General features: G+C 55.2%; 1 protein-coding gene across 1 annotated transcript; it reads left to right on the forward strand.

Moving 5' to 3' along the window:
* The first annotated feature begins 894 nt into the window (after positions 1 to 894).
* Positions 895 to 13,617, forward strand: LOC122380355 (activated CDC42 kinase 1-like). Its single transcript, XM_043363441.1, has 16 exons — positions 895 to 1,039; positions 1,390 to 1,686; positions 1,976 to 2,175; positions 2,559 to 2,668; positions 4,479 to 4,591; positions 5,407 to 5,545; positions 5,827 to 6,004; positions 6,242 to 6,385; positions 7,014 to 7,153; positions 7,455 to 7,709; positions 7,973 to 8,152; positions 8,382 to 9,423; positions 9,754 to 9,946; positions 10,703 to 10,840; positions 11,185 to 11,275; positions 12,081 to 13,617. Exons 1-16 carry the CDS (start codon positions 941 to 943, stop codon positions 12,224 to 12,226), a joined length of 3,465 nt encoding a protein of 1,154 aa, XP_043219376.1. The 5' UTR covers positions 895 to 940; the 3' UTR covers positions 12,227 to 13,617.
* Positions 13,618 to 19,988: the final 6,371 nt, after the last annotated feature.

The raw sequence follows: 19,988 nt of genomic DNA on the forward strand, positions 1-19,988 counted from the left end.
ACTTTTCTATCAGTCCCATTTTACCGTTAATGTGTTCATGTCCATCTACTATCATGTTTATAGCAATGAACAGCATAGCTATCGTAGGTTGCCAGCTGGCAAGCCAGCTGATGTTATCCAGTTGCTAGTAAGGCCCTTTTTGATGTGACATCTACTATCATGTTTATAGCAATGAACAGCATAGCTATCGTAGGTTGCCAGCTGGCAAGCCAGCTGATGTTATCCAGTTGCTAGTAAGGCCCTTTTTGATGTGACGTTTTGATGTTTTCTTATCATCATTCAATTCTCTGTGCATGGTTTTTCAAGTTGTGCATCACTTGAATTGCAAGTGTGGTACCTAGTCAGCAATTTTTCAATGAGCAAATCTGGCATAAGGTCTGATGCCGGTTTATGCAAAAAAGTGTTAAAATTCAGTTCAGTTGACATGGCAATCACGACTCTGACATGCCCAGAGGGACTCAAAGGCAGCTGAGAAGGACACCGGACAGGTGTGCTGGTAAATGTCAAGGTACAGTCCTAAGAAAACTTCAAGGATAATTTTCTCACAATGTTACATTATTTCACATCCTGAATCCAAAAATGATACATGTCTCACAAATAATAGGAAAAAACATAGTCAAGTCTGACCTAACCTTGACCTTACCTACCAATCTACAAACCTACAAACCTACAAACCTACAACCTAACAACCTACAACCTACTCATACAACCTAAAACCTACAAACCTGCAACCTACCCTAACTTACAACCAACAATTTCTGTTGTTTCATATTTATATCAACAGTGCCACAATTGTAGATTAGACCTTATCTTTAAGTCAAAGATTGCTGATAAAACAGTTAGTATTTTTGCTGTATGCGCATATCTGGCTTGACTGACTTTTTCTTATTCAGCAGATGCTGCTTAGTTAGACAAAAGGTGGCCAAGAATACCTCATGAAATGGCTGAATCAGAAGAAGCTGAGGCTCAGTGGCTGTATGAAGTTCTAAAAGAAGTTCAACTTGAAAGGTTCTATACAAGAATCAGAGATGAGCTACAGGCAAGTTTCATTGCTCTGAATGATGGTGTGAATTTAAACTGATTGGAATGTGTACTTTGTGTCAGTTGGTGAAAATATCAATTAGGTATATTTTACAAATACTGATAATATCTTAATTTGCCCATATATGCCCTCACATTTCTGGGTTTGATGCACATGATCTTAAACATATTATGCTACTGCAGGAGTTCGAGTTTGGTTGTCAATAGTCAGCATTATGTGCTTTTTCCTGGTTGGATCTGTTCATTATTTTGCAGTGTTTCGTCATTTTGAATTGTGGTCATTGGGGTATGTCACAAGCCTAAACTGTGTGCCCCGGCCGGTGCTGACAGCTTCTGTGTCCATCCCAGGTCACCCGGCTCTCCCACTTTGACTATGTGCGGCCCGAGGACCTGGAGAAGACGGGCCTGGGCCGGCCGGCGGCGCGCCGGCTCATCGAGGCGGTCCGCCGCCGCAAGCAGCAGCAGTGGCGGCGCAACCTCATCAGTCGGCTGATCCCGCTCCGTCCGCGGCCCCAGCAGCCGGCGGCGGCGGCGGCGGCGGCGGCGGCGGGGCAGCAGCAGGGCGAGCCGGCGGCCGGGGCCGACGGCCAGGAGCCGGCGCTGTCACCACCCACCGTCCGGCTCACCTGCCTCATACAGGAGAAGGTGGGACGATAATGGGGCGCAGGGGGCACCACCGCGTCGGTGGAGTCTGTACATCAGCGCCTATTCATATTTAGGTAGCATGTGATAATTACCCAAGCTAACTGTAACATAGTTACATTCCTGCGTTTGTCTTACTTTTTGCACGATTCGTCGCTGCCTTTGACACCTATCTGGCGTGTGCTGTTGTGTTCCACATAGTGTGTCTTGTCCCTCTGCCCCTCCCTGCGCTCCGTCACTCCGTCCCCGTCCCCGTCCCCGTCCGTCGGTCACACCCCGTCTCCACCGCCAGGACCTGGCGCTGCACGAGCGGCTGGGCGACGGCTCGTTCGGCGTGGTGCGCCGCGGCGCGTGGAGCGACCACGCCGGACGCTCGCTGCCCGTCGCCGTCAAGGTCCTGAAACAGGAGGTGCTCAACCAGGCCGGCGTGTTCGAGGACTTTGTCAAGGAGGTGGAGGCCATGCACCAACTGACGCACCACAATCTGGTCACGTGAGTGCGTGGCAACGGGACAGTGGGCTTGGTGGACAGGGCACGAGGCTTGCGCTAGTATGTTACGTTCAGTGAACAAATCTCGATCGGGATCGATCACTCTCGATTAGATCTCGATCGAGAAGTATGTAGGTACTGAATGGATGGCGCTGGATGACTCTGAGCTCAATACAGCCCCTACGACTCACGATGGGATGCGTTATGTTCATCTGGTAATTCATATCAAACGATGTTTGCTGGCAAATGAATATGTCCGACACAGGACACTTGGCTGTTTTCCCCGGTGGTTTTTTTTATCAAGCTTTCTTTACTAGCGATAGTCCTGTATGTATGTTCCGGCTCGCTTTGTTTTTTGACCCGGCCTTATCGTTGTGTTATTGCAGTCTGTACGGCGTGGTGCTCGGCCAGCCGATGATGATGGTGACCGAGTTGTGTCCCCTGGGAAACCTCCAGGACTACCTCAGGAAACAGATCTGTCGTATCTCGCTGCTCGGTGAGTACCTATGTCAGGAAACAGATCTGTCGTATCTCGCTAATAGATCTGACGTATCTCGCTAACAGGTTTGTCGTATCTCGCTGTGCGGTGAGTGACGGGCCAGACACTGGCAGCTTTGTAAAAGATGCTGTCTTTGAGGTAGATGTACCGTGCTTCTTCTTTGGTGCCTCTGTGAATGCATTCTTTACGGTAGACACTACAGGCGTGGCATGACTGATAGTTAATGAAACGTTCGTGCGAAATAAAGCCAACGTGAAGAACAGAGCTGCTCTGACGAGTTATCATGCAATGATGTTTATGCTCACCGACTGTTTGCGTAATCTCGGCATTATCACGCTGGGAAATATTGCGGAGGCCATGGTGTCGCATTAAAATTCTTATCCGCTAATCTTAATCTGAAGTGACCTCTTCAACCCTTTCTAATAACCGTTTAAGGAGATGCTGTTATCGAAAAAGCAGGGTTGTGTGCCGTTGATATCTCTAGGTATAGGAACGATGTTGTTTGGTAATCCAACTCGTGCCTGGCTGTTCCTGTCGTGGCGTTTGTAAGTGCTTGATACCGTGTCTCCGTTCGGGCAGTGTCGGTCGGCACTCGGCTCTGTCCGAGCGCGCAAAGCCCGGTCAGCTCCGTGTCTCGTCGTTCTTGTTACGAGCGAGCGAGCGCAGCGAGCGAAGCGAAGTCTTTTCAATATAACGGACGAATCTCAGTATGACCGGCCCGGCCCGGCCTGTAACGCTTTTGAGAGGCTTATATCTCAGCAACCGCTGGACCGATTTGCCTGCGGTCTTTTTTGCTGGGTAGTCCCATCCCTTCTACCCCGTAATTGACTACTTTTGATACATCTCAGTGACCGTCGTGGCACGTGCCACGTGAAAAGTCAAGGGTGTTCAAGCAGTTTTGCAAAACTAATGATTTTGAGAGGCCCATATCTCAGCAGCGGCTTGAGCGATTGTCTTGCGGTAATTTTTATAGGGTAGCTGCATCCCTTCTTCCAGAGGTCGGATACTCTTGATCTATGTGAGTGACCCCCACTGCACGTGCAAAATACAAAAAAGAAGAGGTGCCAAATTTGTTCCCATTTCAGTAACTCGGTAAATACTGGGGCGATTTCGCTGAAACTTGGCATACAGGTAGGCACCCACCAGGCAATGCATTCCCATGTGTTGCGGTTAGGGTGCTACTGCACGTGCGCACGTGCAGGGGGCGTTTCCAGATCTCGAGAACGGCTGGGCCAATTGCGCTCAAATTTGGTACACGGTTGGGGACCGGTTAGTAGGGTGCCGTGCAAAAGTCATTTTGGACCCCGTTTGCACGTGCGCACGTGCAGAATGCCGCTTCCAGATCTCAGGAACGGCTAGGCCGATTGCGTTCAAATTTGGCACACCGCTAGCGACCGGTTAGAAGGGTGCTTTGCATAAGCCCGTTGGAAGTACCCCATCGCCCTTCCGCACGTGCAGGGCTCACTTTCTCGCTCGCTCGTTCTTCGCCCAAAAGGCGTTTTACTGGTTATATGTTTGGCTACCTGTTTCTGCCTTGGTAGTCTGTCTCATTGTGTTTTTCCTATGTTCCGTTTTTATGACGATGTCGGTAGTCTGTACTATGGCTCGGTTTTCCGCTCCTGCCGTGTGGTCTTTAACGTTCTGACGTGTCCGCTGCCGACAGTGTTGTCAGTACCCATCTGACTCTCCGTTTATGGTCCATTGCCGGCAGTGTTGTCAGTACCCCTCTGACTATCCGTTTATGGTCCGTTGCCGGCAGTGTTGTCAGTCAGCCCCTCTCACTCTCCGTTACGGTCATTGCCGACAGTGTTGTCGGACTACGCGCGTCAGGTGGCGGCCGGGATGGCCTACCTGGAGTCGCGCCGGTTCGTCCACCGCGACCTGGCCTGCCGCAACGTGCTGTTACCGTCCGCTGAAAGGGTCAGTATTCATCCGCGGAGAGTGGGTCTCTGGCTGGGAGGACGGGAGGACCGGGTCCCTCTGCTGAGCGGGCCAGTACACACCGGGGGAGGGTGGAGAGGGGTCTCCTGACCGGGAGAGACGGAAGGAACCGTCCCTCTGCTGAGCGGCTCAGTATTCAGTATCCACCGGCGGAGACTGGAGGGTGAGTCTATCCGTCACCGGAAGAGACGGGAAGGACTGAGTCCCTCCGCTGAGCGGGTCAGTGTCCACCGGGGGAGAGTGGGTCTCTGACTGGGAGGGGCGGAAGGGACCGGGTCCCTCTGCTGAGCGGGTCAGTGCCCACCGGGGGGAGGATGTTCCTCCCTCCTGTCGAGAGAGACCGGAGAACTGGGTCGGGACCGTAGGTGCGGCCTTGAGCCCGTATCGGCCGTGATTGCGCCATTCAGGCGGTCGATATTGCTTCTACTCGCGCCATGGTGAAATTGGATGATCCGCTATCAGCTCACTCGCGTGTCAGACACTCAATGGCTCTAGTACCGAGTGAATGGCTCAGTTGTTCAGTGATATTCTCCCGATTAATTCGTAGGCATATGAAGATGTATTTAGTTACAATATGGGTCTATGCTACATACACAATTATTCTTCTTTATCTTCTCAACTATAACAGCATGTAACAACAATCTGTAAACTATAACATGCTCCACATCGCCATTCTAGTTTGTTCGGGACTCTCCGTCCCGGCCTGCCCAGCCCCTGCTGTGAGCCCCACTTGGCTGAACTCTCTCCCCTGACCTCTAAGCTCTTTCACCTTACGCCGTACCCCCTGCCCTCAGGTGAAGATCGGCGACTTTGGTCTGATGCGGGCCATCCCGCTGCAGGAGGACTGCTACGTCATGACGGAGCAGAAGAAGGTGCCGTTCCCCTGGTGTGCTCCCGAGAGTCTCAAGACGCGCCAGTTCAGCCACGCCTCAGGTCCGTGGCTGTGGGGGATGTGCGAAGAATGGTGGTGGAAGAGAGGCGTAGGATGTTTTGAGGGGGATGGGGCGTAAATACTATCATTCTCTGCCCTCCTCTCTATCCTTCTTATTCATCTTCATATCTACCCCTCTTTCTATCTATATCTACTAGTTGTAACGCTACTTGCCCCCCCCCCCCCACACACACACACCTCAGACTGTGGATGTTTGGCGTCACCCTGTGGGAGTTGGTGTGACTCCCTCTGTGTGATCAGTGACCCTTTACCGCTCCCCCAGACGTGTGGATGTTCGGCGTCACCCTGTGGGAGATGGTGACGTTCGGCGAGGAGCCGTGGGTCGGCCTGAACGGCGCCCAGATCCTGCAGAAGATCGACTCGGAGGGGGAGCGGCTGCGGCAGCCGGACGCCTGCTCCGACCAGCTCTACCAGCTGATGCTGCAGTGCTGGTCGCACAGGTACAGGCACTTAAGTAGTCGGCAGTGGGTGATGGGTTTTGAAGTATGCAGATCTGTAGATCAAGGACGATGGCTTCGCTTGTTTCGTTTCTGGCTTCGCTTGTCTGGTCTATAACATCGCCCGATCAATTTTGAACGTGAGATCTTTCCGTTTTTAGTTCCACTCGACGTCAATAGTTTCGGTCATCCGTCTATAATCTGGATATATTTAACTCCTCCCATCGCTTTTCTCGGCAGGCCGGCCGACCGGCCGAATTTCGCGGCGCTGGTGGATTTTCTGAAGGAGACCCGTCCGGCGGTGATGAAGGCCAGCCGCGACTACCACGAGGAGGGCAGACTGGAGGTGCACACCGACGACGAGCTGGTCATCATCGACGGCAAGTGAGTCGAATGGCCCGTGGAGCCTTGTTGGGCGGCTTAAGCCGGCGGAGACACGGGGTGGACACTGGGGGACTCGTGTTCACTGTTCAGTCATGGCAGCTCGGGCACTGGCTGGTTTACCTCGGTTCCGACTTCTGTTCAGATTGTTGTCACACGTTTTCCCGTTTCCTCTTGGACATTTGTCCGCATTTTTCGGATGAAGTTTCCTATATGACGAACATTCCTGCTGCACTTCTGGTTAAGCTTAGAATGGCTCCTTTGATATACGGAAAACGGTGATGTGATATAATTTCATTGATCTGACAAATAACAAAAAGATGGTGCTCTAAGTCGTTTGGATGCCGGCATAGTTACTTTAGAGATGCGCAAATCTGCAATTCACGATGTCCCTGCATCTTGAACGGAAGTAAGTGCTGACCATACCAAGCTATCGTGCCGTACTGACGCCTTTGGCTGTCCTCCTGGGCGGAGAATTTCTGGTGGAAGTACCAGTCGCAGAGATCTATATTATTGTCACGTAGCTGATGTTTTGGTTTGTTCCCCCAGGGCGGAGAATTTCTGGTGGAATTGCCAGTCGCAGAGATCTATATTATTGTCACGTAGCTGATGTTTTGGTTTGTTCCCCCAGGGCGGAGAATTTCTGGTGGAAGTGCCAGTCGCAGAGCAGCTGGGAGATCGGCTTCCTGCCGCACCAGGTGGTCGAGCCGTTCAGACGGCGCAACCAGGACGACATCAGTCGACCGCTCAGAAACTCCTTCATACACACCGGTCAGTTAATGGGAAACTCCCTCACACACACGTGTTAGTCAACGAGAAACTTCCTCGCAAACACTGGTTGGATTCTGTAGCTACTGGGGAAGGGATCTCCTTCACAAATACCGGCCAGTCTGTGTCGACTAGGAATTCAGAAGTATACTGTTAGTCTCCGAAGAGCACCGTGCGCATTTTTTTTCTGGGACAGCCCCGCCCTCCACTGACCCCCTCCCTCCGTGCCAGGTCACGGCTCCCCGATGGGCCAGACCTGGGGCAGCCCCGCCCTCCACTGACACCCCCCCCCCCTCTGCGACAGGTCACGGCTCCCCGATGGGTCAGACCTGGGGCAGCCCCGCCTTTATCGACGAAGTGTACCTGCGGAACCCGCTGGAGCCGCCCGACATCCGCGACGAGCGGGTGACCCGCGCGCGGCCCATCCGGCCCGTCCAGTCCTCCCTCGCCAAGAACAAGCGACAGCAGAAGCAGTACAACTACAGCAAGTTCAGCAACGACTGGTCGCCAGAGGAGTGGCAGCACGAGCGGGTCGAACCGGCACCGGCGCCTGCAGCAGGTCAGTGGCAGCGCTCGGTGGGACGGGAGGGAGGAAGACAGGGGGCTGAGGGAGAGTGAATGTGTCCATACCTGATGCTCTGTGGGCACTAGGTTATGGTGAGTTGAAGTCCTGAGCTGGCAATGTTTGCAACATTTCCTTACCAGCTGCAGCTGTCAACGTTACTTGACAATGCTATGTAATATCTCAGCGTATTATTAGTTGCTAATTTGTTCTGTTTTGAGCTAGTTAGTGTGAGAAGTAATTGTTCTGCTCTTCCCCAGGCGGAGTTGGCCCGGGAGGGGACAGCCCTAGCCTCCTTATCGACCTGGACAGCGGGGCCGGCGGCGGTAGCGGGTCGAGGACAGCGGGCAGCGGCACTCCGCCCCTGCCGGCCGTGGCCACCGCTCCGGCTGACCGGTCTGATCCGACCGGCTCCCTGCTCGACATCAGAGACATACCAGGTGAGTGCGGGTCACCGGAGGAGGATGCTGGGCATCGGAGAAGGGTCCAGTGACAGAATCTGTGGTGTAGGGTAACCGAGCTGATTGTTAGTGTGTCAAGATAATCATTTGTGTTCAATGAACACGACTGTTCAATGACAATTACGGGCCATATTACGATAAGGTGTTGAAAACGCACATTATTTAGTGCCATCCTGCAATCTCGCTAATGTTGCCATCCCCGTTACAGAGGAGTCGGAGCTGGCCACGTACCAGAACGTGCCGGCGCTGCCGCCGCCCGAGTCGCGCCAGACCAGCCAGCGACCCATCTACTACGCGCCGCCGCCGGAGCCGACCGGTCGGTACGAGCTGCAGCACGGCCGCGGCTACACCCGGGTGGCGCCGCAGCGCCCGCCGCCGCCCCAGACGGCCGGCCCGGCCCCCGGCGGCTCCTCAGAGCCGGCACGAGACGACGTGTCAGTATCCTCCCTGACCCCGAGCACCCTGTCAGACTCGAGCGGCGCGGCGCCCGGTCCGCCGCAGCCGCCGCCGGTCTCTGACGACCAGAGGCGTCCGTCGGACCCGCCAGCGGCGGGCCGGACCGAGTGGGGAGCCGAGCCGGCCCAGTCGGCCACCCCGAGCGGCGGCATGGCCGCGCCCGTCGAGCACCGCATACAGAGCGTCACCAGTCTGCTGGACGCCCAGTTCGAGCGTCTCGGCCTGGGCGGCGCCGGGCCCGCGGAGCCGGCGGAGCCGACCACCTGCTCCAGTCCGGGGGAGTACGATCCGTTCGACACGTCCGGTATCGTGCTGCCGCCGCCGCGGGCCGAGGAGCTGGTGCCCGACTCTGGCGAGGAGGGGATCGAGTTCACCCCGCGGCCCTGCGCGGCGGACGGGGAGGACCGGCTCGGAGCGGAGACGGCTGTGGTGCCGTACGGGGCCGGCCCGCTGGGGGTGAGTCCCGCCCCCGCCGCCGCCCCCACCGCTGGGTCGCCCTCTGTGCGTCCGTCGACTCTCAGCCCGGAGATGCTCTCCCGCCTGGAGGCGGTGGTGGGCGCGCCACCGCGGCCGGCCGCCTCCACCTCTGGCACCATGTCGTTCCCGTCCGGTCCGACAGCGACGCCGCAGCTGCAGGCCGAGCTGGTGAGCCGCAACCTGCAGCTGATCGCTCGGGCGCAGGTGGGCCGGTCCGCGGGCGCGCTGCCGCCGGCGCCTCCCGCGCCGCTGGCGGATATGTACCGCCAGCAGTCGGCCAGCCTGCACCGGCTGCACACGGCCGGACTGGGAGCCAGGTGAGGCGGGGCGGGGAGGCGGGGAAGGTGGGAGGTTGAAGGGGATTAGTGCTAGGGATTTGGTGAAGTAGTTTTTGAGAGGGATGTGGGGTTAGTTTGGACTCTACAACTAACCAGCAGAGTTGCTTTCAGCGTGTGGCGAGTGGTAGTGGGTGCTGTGTATTTGAATAGTGCTACTTTCTGATCAAGCCGGATACAGTTCAAGCCAAACAATATGATCCGTTCACGCCCTGACTCCTTTGTATTTGCTTTCCGTTGGTCTGTTCGTCTCCATGTTGTCCGTGTGTCTCCGTCTGGCCGGCCATTTCACCCTCACCTCCTCCCCTTCAGCCGTTTTGAGGACAACTTCTCCCCGTCGGCGCCCCACTACGGCTCGCTGCAGACTCTGACGCCGACGGTGGCGGCGCCGCGTCCGGCCTCCCTGGCAACTCCCTCCCCGGCCCGGGAGCTGCCCAGCCCGGCGCTGCTGGCCGACTTCGACCCGCTGCTGAAAGCGCCGCCGAGCGCCACCAAAACCGCCCAGGTGCGTCCTGCCTCACAGCTCAGACACAACACCGTCGTGTCATGATGTGGTTTGGGATTTGATAGGTGCAATGTAATTCAGCGGCACCGTTTCGGGCCTTCTGATGTGGCTTACTTCTACTCGGGCGGGTACCACATATGACCTTTGAACAAGCTCGTCTGTGTAACGACTGCGTGGCTGGCGCCGGCCTACATACAGCGGTCTGGTGTAATTGGGGTCCGTCTGTCTGCGGTGTGAGCTCTGACGTCGCTCCGCCGCCCGCCGAACGACTCGCTCTTTGATGGTGGTTTGATTGCTCTGACCGCGCTGCAATTGAGGCGTAACAATCAGTGCCCGCTTAAAAAGCGATACATTATGTGTAATTGGGTTATGACTGAGTGTATTTGGTCTGCAAATTTGATGGCCGTCTGTGATTGCGACTGGTGACGGCGGCTGCTTTGATGATGTCTGGTGTGCAATCGACCCAGTTAGTCGGGTTTATTTGTCGAGACCTCAGTGGTTTGTTCAGTGGAGTTGATCCACTGGCCAACATGGATCCATGTCTTGATATTAATCTGCTACCTGGCTGGACAGTGGACACAATAGTGTAGCCATATTTCGCTGTTTCTTTCCCCTCTTGGTTCATAAGTCGATCTCGTAGCTATGCTCTGTCAGCCCTGTCTCTCTTGTCTATCAGCCCCGTCTATTATCCTTCGGTCAGTCCGTCCCTCTTATTCACCGGTCTCGTCTCGGACCGTCCGACTGTACTGCCGCTAGGTTCGACCGTTCCAGTCGGGCCGACCGTCACCCCAGTCGACCCAGTACCAGCAGGGCGGCTCCAGCCCCGCTGCCCGCGCCCACACCTCCCCCGCGGCCCGCGCGCACACCACCGCCGCCACGTCTCCTCATAAAAAGGTGGGCTTGCAACTGCACTGGTGTGTATCATAGCTGCATGGGATGTGCAAATGTCGATAAGCTGGTTACACTGAGTTGTTTACTTCTTGGTTCATTTCGTCTTTGTTTTATGCTCACTGGTTCCTGGTTTGGCCGGAAGTTGGCACTAGACGTTGCCTGGATTATATGCGCACGACATAGCGCATGAACCTGGCACAGTTATACCTGACACTGTGATGGACAGCCTGTGTAGCGTTAGTCTGGTCTGGTTGTCGGCCGGTGGCGGTGGGGTCGGGTACACCGGACCGCCCCGTCCCGCTGCGCCCGCTGACGGTCGCTCGGACTGCCCTGCCCGTGTGCCGCAGGCCGAGGTGCCGCTGGCGGTGCGAGAGGTGCTGCAGCAGCTGCCCGGGGTGCCTGTGTCGGAGGTGCGCACGGCGCTGCACACCTGTGGCGGTAAGAGGTTACACGGGACGGCCGGGCGGGGAGGGGAGATGTCGCCCGGGCGGGGATACAGACACAGACTGTCGTCCAAGTCGAATGGGACGGGCAGACGGACGCAGGCTGTGACCTGGGGTAGCGGGGAGGTTACGGACTAGACTTTGACCTGGGGGGCCCGGCGGGGACGGACCAGGCTGTCACCCGGGCCGGCGGGGCGGAGAAAGGTTACCTTGTGCTAGCGGGGTGGGGAGGCGTCGGTCATGGGAGGCAGAGTGTCGGCAGGGTGGCTGTAGGCATTGGGGACTGCAGGGCACACGTGATGACTGACGAGGGGGCTGGACTCATTCACGATGTCGAGTGATGAGACAAAACAAATGCTGCCAATCAATCTGTTCTTCCCGCCTTGTTAATTGTTTTTATCTCATTTCGGATTATTGCTTGTTGAGTTTCAACAATACGCCAATTTGTCCTATAATAGATATTCAGTTTGTGTTCAGAACCGTGTAGCCGCTGCTATAGGCGACTGAATGTTGTACTCTTATGTAAATGATGGACTGTTCTGCACTCAGTACGGCACGTTCGTTCACTGATGCTGCACGTCGCATGTGCACCACACAGTGATCACTGATTGTTACCCGTTACATGTTAGTGTCTTTTATTTGTAGGCTTTAGTCGCAACTGCTTTTTGAGTCATGGTTTCTATCACCATTTGGGATATTCTCCTATTCACAAACACGCAGTGCTGAACAATGAACACCTCTCGCCACCTTTCCCCACACCTTTCCCGTCACTAACCCTCCCCCTGTCCTCCCTCCCGCAGGTAACATCCAGGGCGCGATCCGGTTTCTGAAGGTGGACCGGCTGTACCGACTCGGCCTGGCCACCAAGCCGCAGTGCGAGGCCATGCTCTGCTCCTTCAACTGGGACGTCGAACTGGCAGCCAGCCGGATGCTGGATAACCTGTGAGGCGTCTCTGCCGGGACCGCAGCGGTCGGCAGCGGAGAGTCGCTCACCCCGGTAAGGCAGTGATGGGGGAGTACGTACTACGTAGCACTCTCTGTGAATGGGTCCCTCGGTACCCGCCAAGAGCGATTAGGTATGCAATATGCGCGTTAAGCAGTCAAGATCTCTAAGGCACAATGAAGCGTTGCTATTTCGGGCGCATCTGGAAATTCTAGAGCTTGATGTATAGAAGCCAAATAATAACGAAGGGTTCGTTACGTTTGGAATAAAGCTGATGGCAGCAGGTGATTGAAAAAGCACTGCAGCCCTGCGGTCGGATCGTGCCGCAGTTGAATGTCGACCGAGGCTGTCGGGCTGTGGCGGCAGGAGATAGACCAAACTTTGCTGACAAGTACTCAACGAAACACAGAAGAGCAAGTGCACAACGCTGACAATATGTGAAGTGATCAGGGCGGCAGTGAGTTGGTATTAACGAAGGGCTGTCCTGACTACTGATCACTGGTCAGCCCAGCGACCAAGCTTTAAGTGCAGAAATGTGGACGTTTTGTGTTCGAGTTATATACTATGTATTGTCATGTGGCCGTGGAGTGATTGAAAACTACTTAAACCGCCGCCGGGCACGGCGCCGTCTCGTGTGGGGTCGCGTCGTTCTCCCAGTGAATGCTGCATTGGTTGGATGCGTCGTGCCGTGAAGGAAGCGACAACAATGTCGCTGAGGGCTGTGTATCTGTCTTTGACTGTACTCTGTAACCACAGCAGGCATATTCCACACACTGTAGTACTATTTTAGGCATTATTTAGTCTAGGAGATATATAAAAGTATGTAATCTGACTCTACTGCTGTACTGTGGCGGCTGTGAGTGTAATTTAGCCGCCGCCGTTTTATTCTGCGAGCTGTCCCTCCCATTCCACCCGTATCCTGACGGCATTTCACTAACATTCTCCGCATCGTCTGCATGTCGCCTGTGCTGTATGTCTGCGCTGTATGCACTCTCCGCCAAGCTGTGAATAACTGTTGCTGGTAGGATGTGCTGCATTGGTTTGAAAAGGCAGCAGGGCTCCGTCCCCGCTTATTTCGGTGAGGAGCCCGCCTGGTGAGAAGGGTGATTTCTCGTTATCTGCCTGTGTCTTCCACGGCTATTCGCGCAGAGTTTCGTTGAACTGTCATGTGCTGCGTTGGCTCTTTTCCGCCACTGAGTTATCTCCGATGGTTCATTCACATAATCCTGCTGTAGGCGTCTGCGATAATGTGTTAGCCACGCTGTAACGTGAAAGGGTTATATAATTATGCATATGTCGATGCAAGGTGATGTGCTTCCGAGAGCATTGCTCAGTTTTTCCGTAATCTCGTGTTCGGTGGCTGCCGTCTGCTTGCAGTAAACAGCCCTAGCCCGCGCACCGACGGGGGGGGGCGGATATCCGCCCCCCCTGAGGTTTTTCGCGGATAGCGGGAAAACCGCGGCGCGTAGCGCCGCGAAATTTGGTATGACTATTCTCTCATCAATTTTACACATGGTGTGCAAGTTTGAACCTCCTAACTTTTAAGGTCAGGTCACCAGGTCACTTTGAATGACCCAACCTCAAGTCACTTTTTTGCAACTTTGTCACCGTGCCAGAGCTACAGTAGATGTCGGAGGCCTTTGAAAGTCGCAGGATGTTATTAGGTCATTAGTAGCTACAATTTGTATATCTCGGAATTTTGATGTCGGTGACCTAAGGTCAGGTCAATTTCGCGACTTCCCCATTATAAGTCAATGGGGGAAAAATCAACTCCCTGTTTTTACCACTAAAACGGGTCGGAATGGCCCCATATACCATACATGACTTCACATACGATCAACCTTCACTACCTTGAGGTCTGTTTTGCTGTTGGGCAGCTGTAAGGTCATGTGACGTCATCAAAGGTCACCAAAGGTTTTTTGCCAATAACTCCTTACAGGAACAAGATACAGACGCGCGGATGGTCTCATTGTGTTCAGCTCGTCAAGACGCATCGAATGATATACATGATGACCTCGAGGTCACGTGACCTGAGGTCAACCTTTGACCTTGACCTTTCGAGGTCAACATATATATCATTCGATGCGGATTGACGAGAGGATCACGATGATGCCCTTAGTTTGTTCCTATCTTGACTACTTCGAAAGTTATTCGAGAAAAACCCTCTCCATATCTAGCGCTGCCATTTTGACTTTTTCGACCCCTGTGACGTCATCTTTGACCTGACCTGAAAATGACCTTAGTAAAAATTGTAGACCTTGTCCGTGCGTATCCGATGCCGTTTACCGCTTGTCGCTATCTTGCTTCGTTCTCGAGATCTCAGGGGGGGCGGTCATCCGCCCCCCCCCCCCGTCGGTACTAAGTTGGCGCAGACCCCCGTCGGTGCGCGGGCTAGGTCCGTATGGTGTTCACTCTTGCCACTCTGTTCAGGCGAGCTCGTGTTCATAGGACCGCGTTGTTCTCGGCACCACTACAATAGGCTACAATAGTTTTATCGGTAATTCGTATTTATAACGCTGTCTGTCACTGTGCGTTGTTCAGAGGAAAACGTTCGTTGTATGGCATCGTTTAGCCATAGGCATGTTACACACATATTGATGATTGATGCATAGTTTCGCAAGGTAGATGCATCTCGGCATTGTATTTTTGTAGGTTCTGCGATGGCATCACGGGCAGGTGCCGCTGATTGGAGAGACGCATCTCCTTACGCCTGTGTTTGATAGATGCTGGTTATTTTTGCTGAAATGTGTCGTTAGATATCGTTGCACTCATCTATACAGATGGGCCGGCGTCATGAACTTACATCGGGCAATGAACGGGCAATGAAAAAGATACAGCAAAAAAGCATACTTTGGAAGCTTATCTTTTGCACGATTAGGAGACTGATGGGAACAATAATTGCTATCACCGTTAGTTCACTTTATCCGTCACTTGTTCGATGGATATTGGTGACGCCGGCCCGCTGCAGCACCAACTGGTACTGGTGACAGATCTGAGATAGCTCCGGGACTGCTGTGTATGTACGCCAACTGGTGGAGACGAGACCAATACACTCAGTATACGCAACGGGGCGTGTTGGAGAGAATCAGCGGCGTTTTCCGTATTTCTCCGTTCATCCACTTACCAATAATGGAGTGGTGATGGGCTATGGCAATGACTGCTTCAGGCTCGCCACTCACGCTTCCTTCGTGACTGCCCTGCATTCTCCAGCCCGGCATCATTATTGCGTTGTTAATCGTCATCCACCTCCAGCAATACCCACCTTCCGCGCCTCCCATTTCTCACCATTACCGAGCAGCCGTCTGTGATCGGGCTGAACGGACCGGCGGCGGCCCCGCGGCGGTCTCCGCTCGTCCCGAAACCGTCCCTCGGGACCGGAACGAAACGGCTGACGGAAACGGTCGGCCGGGGCCGCGCCGCTCCCACGTCAGACTCCGAACTGTGCCAGCCGAGCGGGCCGTTCCCGGTGGGCCGCGCCGCCGGCCGCGCCGGAATCGTTCCCCGGAGACAGATAGCGTCGTGGCCGGCCGGTGGCGGCTCGGCGGACGGGCGCGTGCCACTGCACCGGTGACGCTGTTTGGTAGCGGTGGTCGGTGACGCTGTCCGGCGGGCGGCGCACGGTGCCGTCCGGACCGGTTCTGGCCATGATTTACCCCTGTTTTGTCGTGACTGTACCGTGCTGTTGTATCCTCCGGTGCCGCGATGAGCGATGTCTGCACTGGCGTGAGCATAGCGTGCTCTGCACAGGTGTGCTAAATGGGAGGAAAGTTGGGTGACAACTTCCGCCACCGAGTCTCACAGAAAGGTGCTGCCATGTTTGGCTCACAGAATTCAGGCTACTTCGTTGTGAGCGATGAATTGTTCCACGGGCTTGATATTAAAGCCGTACGAGTCTCACAATCATCCTTGGCTTTTCCATGGAAACAATAATCCGCTGGTCACCAAATTGATGGGCTTCCTCGCGTCGATTTTCCTTCTTCATAATTGAAAATAAACCCCGCTGGGTCTTTTCTTGGAAGAATGTTCAAAAGTATGTTTGCTGACTCCTGGTCCGTGTTTGATTATCGTCGCTACTCTACCGATCGATAGAAAGGTCATTAAAAAGTGCGTCTCCTTTGTCTATGCGAAACACCCCCGGGCGTATGTGCCCAGGAGGCACGATACGCCACTTTTCGCCACTTCGTAGCAACTAGCATGTCGACATTTTCGCCACTTAGCTAGGTCAGGTGGACATTGGCGTGGCTGTTTGTTCTGATGGACCACTGGGTCGTAATTTGTAGGATTAGACCGGACGCATCGAGTATCCATCACCGTCATTGTTGGCACACGCTGCCGCGCTGTCAGCGCCTCCGCCACGTCCGTGAACAAACGAGGCCTGTCATAACGACCTAGCTAGTTCCAATGCACAGACGCGTAATTTCGCTGTAACAGCTAGTTCCAAGACAATTGTCGCATAGTTTGCAAAGCTGTAAAGATAAAGGTCGTTTGATCTATTATCGGTCAGACCTTAAGTGCTCAATACTTTTTACTTTGTGACTTTGGAACTTGCCGCTGTCGTCAAGTGACGTATCGCCATCACCCCATTCGTGTGCGTGTGTGCACCGTTATTGTGTTTGTTAGGGGCTGTTTGAGCGCTGTGGGCCGCGGCTCGGCTGGCTTTGTGGTGCTATGGGCTGTAACATTGACTAGGCTCGTATGGATATCAGTGACCGGGGTACCGCTCTGGGGGACGGTCGGTACCCTGCCGACGGGGGACTGTATGAGCGCTGACCGGCCGCTGTCTGGCGGGACGCTCACCGGCGGAGGATGGCCGGCGAGCGGCGTCACTCCAGCCTGCTGCGGCTCAGCCTGGGCACGTGCGGGGTGCTGACACTGACCGGTCTCCACCAGCTGAGCCCCGGGCGCGCCTGGCGGCTGGCCACGGCGCTGCCGCTCGGCTGCTTTATCGTGCTGTTACTGACGGCCGCCGCCAGCTACCTGCTCGAACTGCACACCATCTGGGAGGCGCTGGTGGCCTCCAATGTGCTCAACTTCCTGCTGAAGTCGGGCATCGTGCTGGTGACGTTCGTGGCGCAGCGGGCCGGCCTGCGGCGTCTGCAGACGCGGCTGGAGGCGCTGGAGGGCAGGGCCGGCCCGCGCGCCGCCGGGGCCGGCATGCTCGACCAGCTGCAGGCCGTCTTCTTCTGGACCCTGGCCATCACTTTCCTCGTCTTATGGATCTTCTACGAGCGAGCTACCAGTCACGAGCACGAGAACCACTACTTTGTGATCTCCTGGGCGCCGGAGGTGCTGTACAGCCCTCCGTGGACGTACGCCAGATACGGGTTCCAGCTGTTTGTCCTCTTCATTGGCACCTGTTTCATGGGCGCCTTCGACAGCTGCTACTTCCTCTGGATGAAGGCGGCGGTCTTTCATCTGAGGGTGATCAGATCCACGCTGCAGGAATGCTGCCAGAGCCGGGCGACTGATGATGTGGAGGCGGGGTCTGTCCCGAAGACTGCTGCGCGTGTGGACGGACATCGCTCGTGGACAGGTGACGGTAAGTCTGTCACGGGAACCGACGGAGCCCCCTCGGCCAACTGGCGACTGAAGCTGTGGTCCAGTGCGGTCGGCGACCAAAAGGTAACACCCGGTGCCACGCTGTTCCTCACAACGCCCACAATCAAGACTCTTCACGACCCGTCCGGACAACACGACGGCGGCGACATCTCAGCTACCACACTGCAGGAGCTCAGTGACTACTACGACGATGTCTGTCGCTACGTCACCTCCGTGAACCAGGTGACCGGCCTGCCGTCGTTCGTCGTCCACGCCAGCACCCTGATGAACATCCTGCTGGACTGTTACCTGGTGCTGCGGCAGGTTCTGCACCTGGACGGCGCCAACACGGCGCACCTGCTGTCCTACTCACTGGAGCTGTGTCTGTTCGTGTACCGGCTGTCGGCCTACTCTCTGGGCGGAGACGCGGTGAGCCAGGGGTCGGTGGCGCTGCGCAGACAGCTGCTGGACGTGCCCTGGCGCCGGCTGACCGCGCAGACCAGCCGGCAGCGCGACGAGCTGCTGAGCAAGCTGGAGATGCCGCTGGCCGTGGAGCCGCTCGGATTCTTCACCATGAAGAAGGGGAACCTGCTGTCGATGACGGGCCTGTTCCTCACCTACTTCGTCATCATCATCCAGATGGTACAGATGGCCGGCGTCGACAAAAGCCAACACCCTTGAAACAGAACTGCATCACAAACTTAGGGTCAAATTTTAGAACATAGATCAAATATGGACGTGAAATTAGACCTTGCACTAGTTACAAACATCAAACTCCACTAGCGCAGTTGCATCCCCAGTGCAACCGTCACGTACCTATTTGAAAACGAGTCCCACGAGCGAAGTCAAACCTTCACTCACGTGCAGTTGTGGCCAACGCCTCGGCTCTCTCTCTCTCTCTCCCTCTCTCTCTCTCTCTCTCTCTCTCTCTCTCTCTCTCTCTCTCTCTCTCTCTCTCTCTCTCTCTCTCTCTCCCCCTCCCCCTACGATCCACGTTTCCCCGTGTGATGACTGACCACAGCACGCGCGTTGCAGGTGTCTGCGTGGCCTTTCACGCGTCCACACTTGGAATAATACGTTTTACACACAACACATGCACACCTGCTGTTTATGTGACGAGTTTTGTGAGGAAGCTCGATTGTTTTTGCTTCGTAGAGTACGTGAAGGTAGTTTTGTTTCCACGCAGAATGTAAGTGGTTGCAGCATGACTTCACGGCTCTCTACTTTCACTGAAGAAGACGCTTTACGTTAAAGTTGGCGTCAGAAACGTTACAGTTTCTATTGCTAGACGGTATTCGAAAAGTTTCGCCGTGTTTCTTATTATATCGCTGCACGAGATGAATACACAAATTTATCACTCGGTTGTGTTCATGCCGGTCCGTTTTTGTGGCTGGGGTCCTTGTCTAGCGCCAGTGCTCTATTACCATTACCATTAGTGTGTGACGTGTTTGACGCCCCGCATCGTCCGTCGGTCGGTCGGTCCGTACCGTCTGTCCGTCTCCGTCGGTCCGTCCGTACCGTCTGTCCGTCCGTCCGTACCGTCGGTAGGTCGGTCCGTCCGTCTGTCCGTCGGGCGGTTGCTGAGCAGGTATCTGTGCCAGTAGTGGCTTGGCAGTCTAACAGTGCGCCGAGACGTTAGACAGCTGCTGATACATTAAGTACTGGCATCAGTGACAGAACCGGGTCTCCCGTCTCCGTCATGGCTACTCAAGTGTTGTAACGTCACAGCCCATTGAGGCGTGTGAGCTCGAGTTGTAGGTGCAGTGGCCGGTTGGGAAGGTAGGCAGTCTTGGGAATGCATACAAATAAACACGAATTGGCCAATGTTAGAAGGGCCCGCATCGTGTCCAGTTTTCTTTATTTTCAGCTTTATCGCTCAACGTGACATCGAACGGTAAAAGAAGGTATTTTTTCGTCAGCCCCTCCAACTGTCGGGCTGTGGCAGTGACCTCCCGGGTTCGACGGAGGCAATAGGCATTCGCATATTGATGTAAACTGGCCATCGGCGTCTGCCCGGCGTGGTGACTGTCAACATTAGCGCGATGCGCGCTGTTTGCTGTCGGGCCGTCCGTCCGTCTGTTTTTGTCGCACCTGACCGCGGCCGGGTCCCAGTTACCCAGTCGTCCCCGCGCGGTGGATATGTGTGACGACTGCGCCAGGTGTCGGTCGGACGGCGCGTGGCCACACTCTGTGACCAGCCACCCATGGTTTGGGGCGGTCAGCGGGC

Source organism: Amphibalanus amphitrite, unplaced genomic scaffold (genome assembly GCF_019059575.1).
Source record: "Amphibalanus amphitrite isolate SeventyFive unplaced genomic scaffold, NRLGWU_Aamphi_draft 000096F_arrow, whole genome shotgun sequence".
NCBI lineage: Eukaryota > Metazoa > Arthropoda > Thecostraca > Balanomorpha > Balanidae > Amphibalanus > Amphibalanus amphitrite.

What these genes read in the sequence shown, in the direction of transcription:
- LOC122380355 (XM_043363441.1), top strand. Translation starts at nt 941, where the DNA reads ATGGCTGAATCAGAAGAAGCTGAGGCTCAGTGGCTGTATGAAGTTCTA. An exon ending in CCTGCCTCATACAGGAGAAG is followed by an intron (nt 1,687 to 1,975) that starts GTGGGACGATAA and finishes CTCCACCGCCAG; the next exon opens with GACCTGGCGCTGCACGAGCG. An exon ending in CCACGTCTCCTCATAAAAAG is followed by an intron (nt 10,841 to 11,184) that starts GTGGGCTTGCAA and finishes CGTGTGCCGCAG; the next exon opens with GCCGAGGTGCCGCTGGCGGT.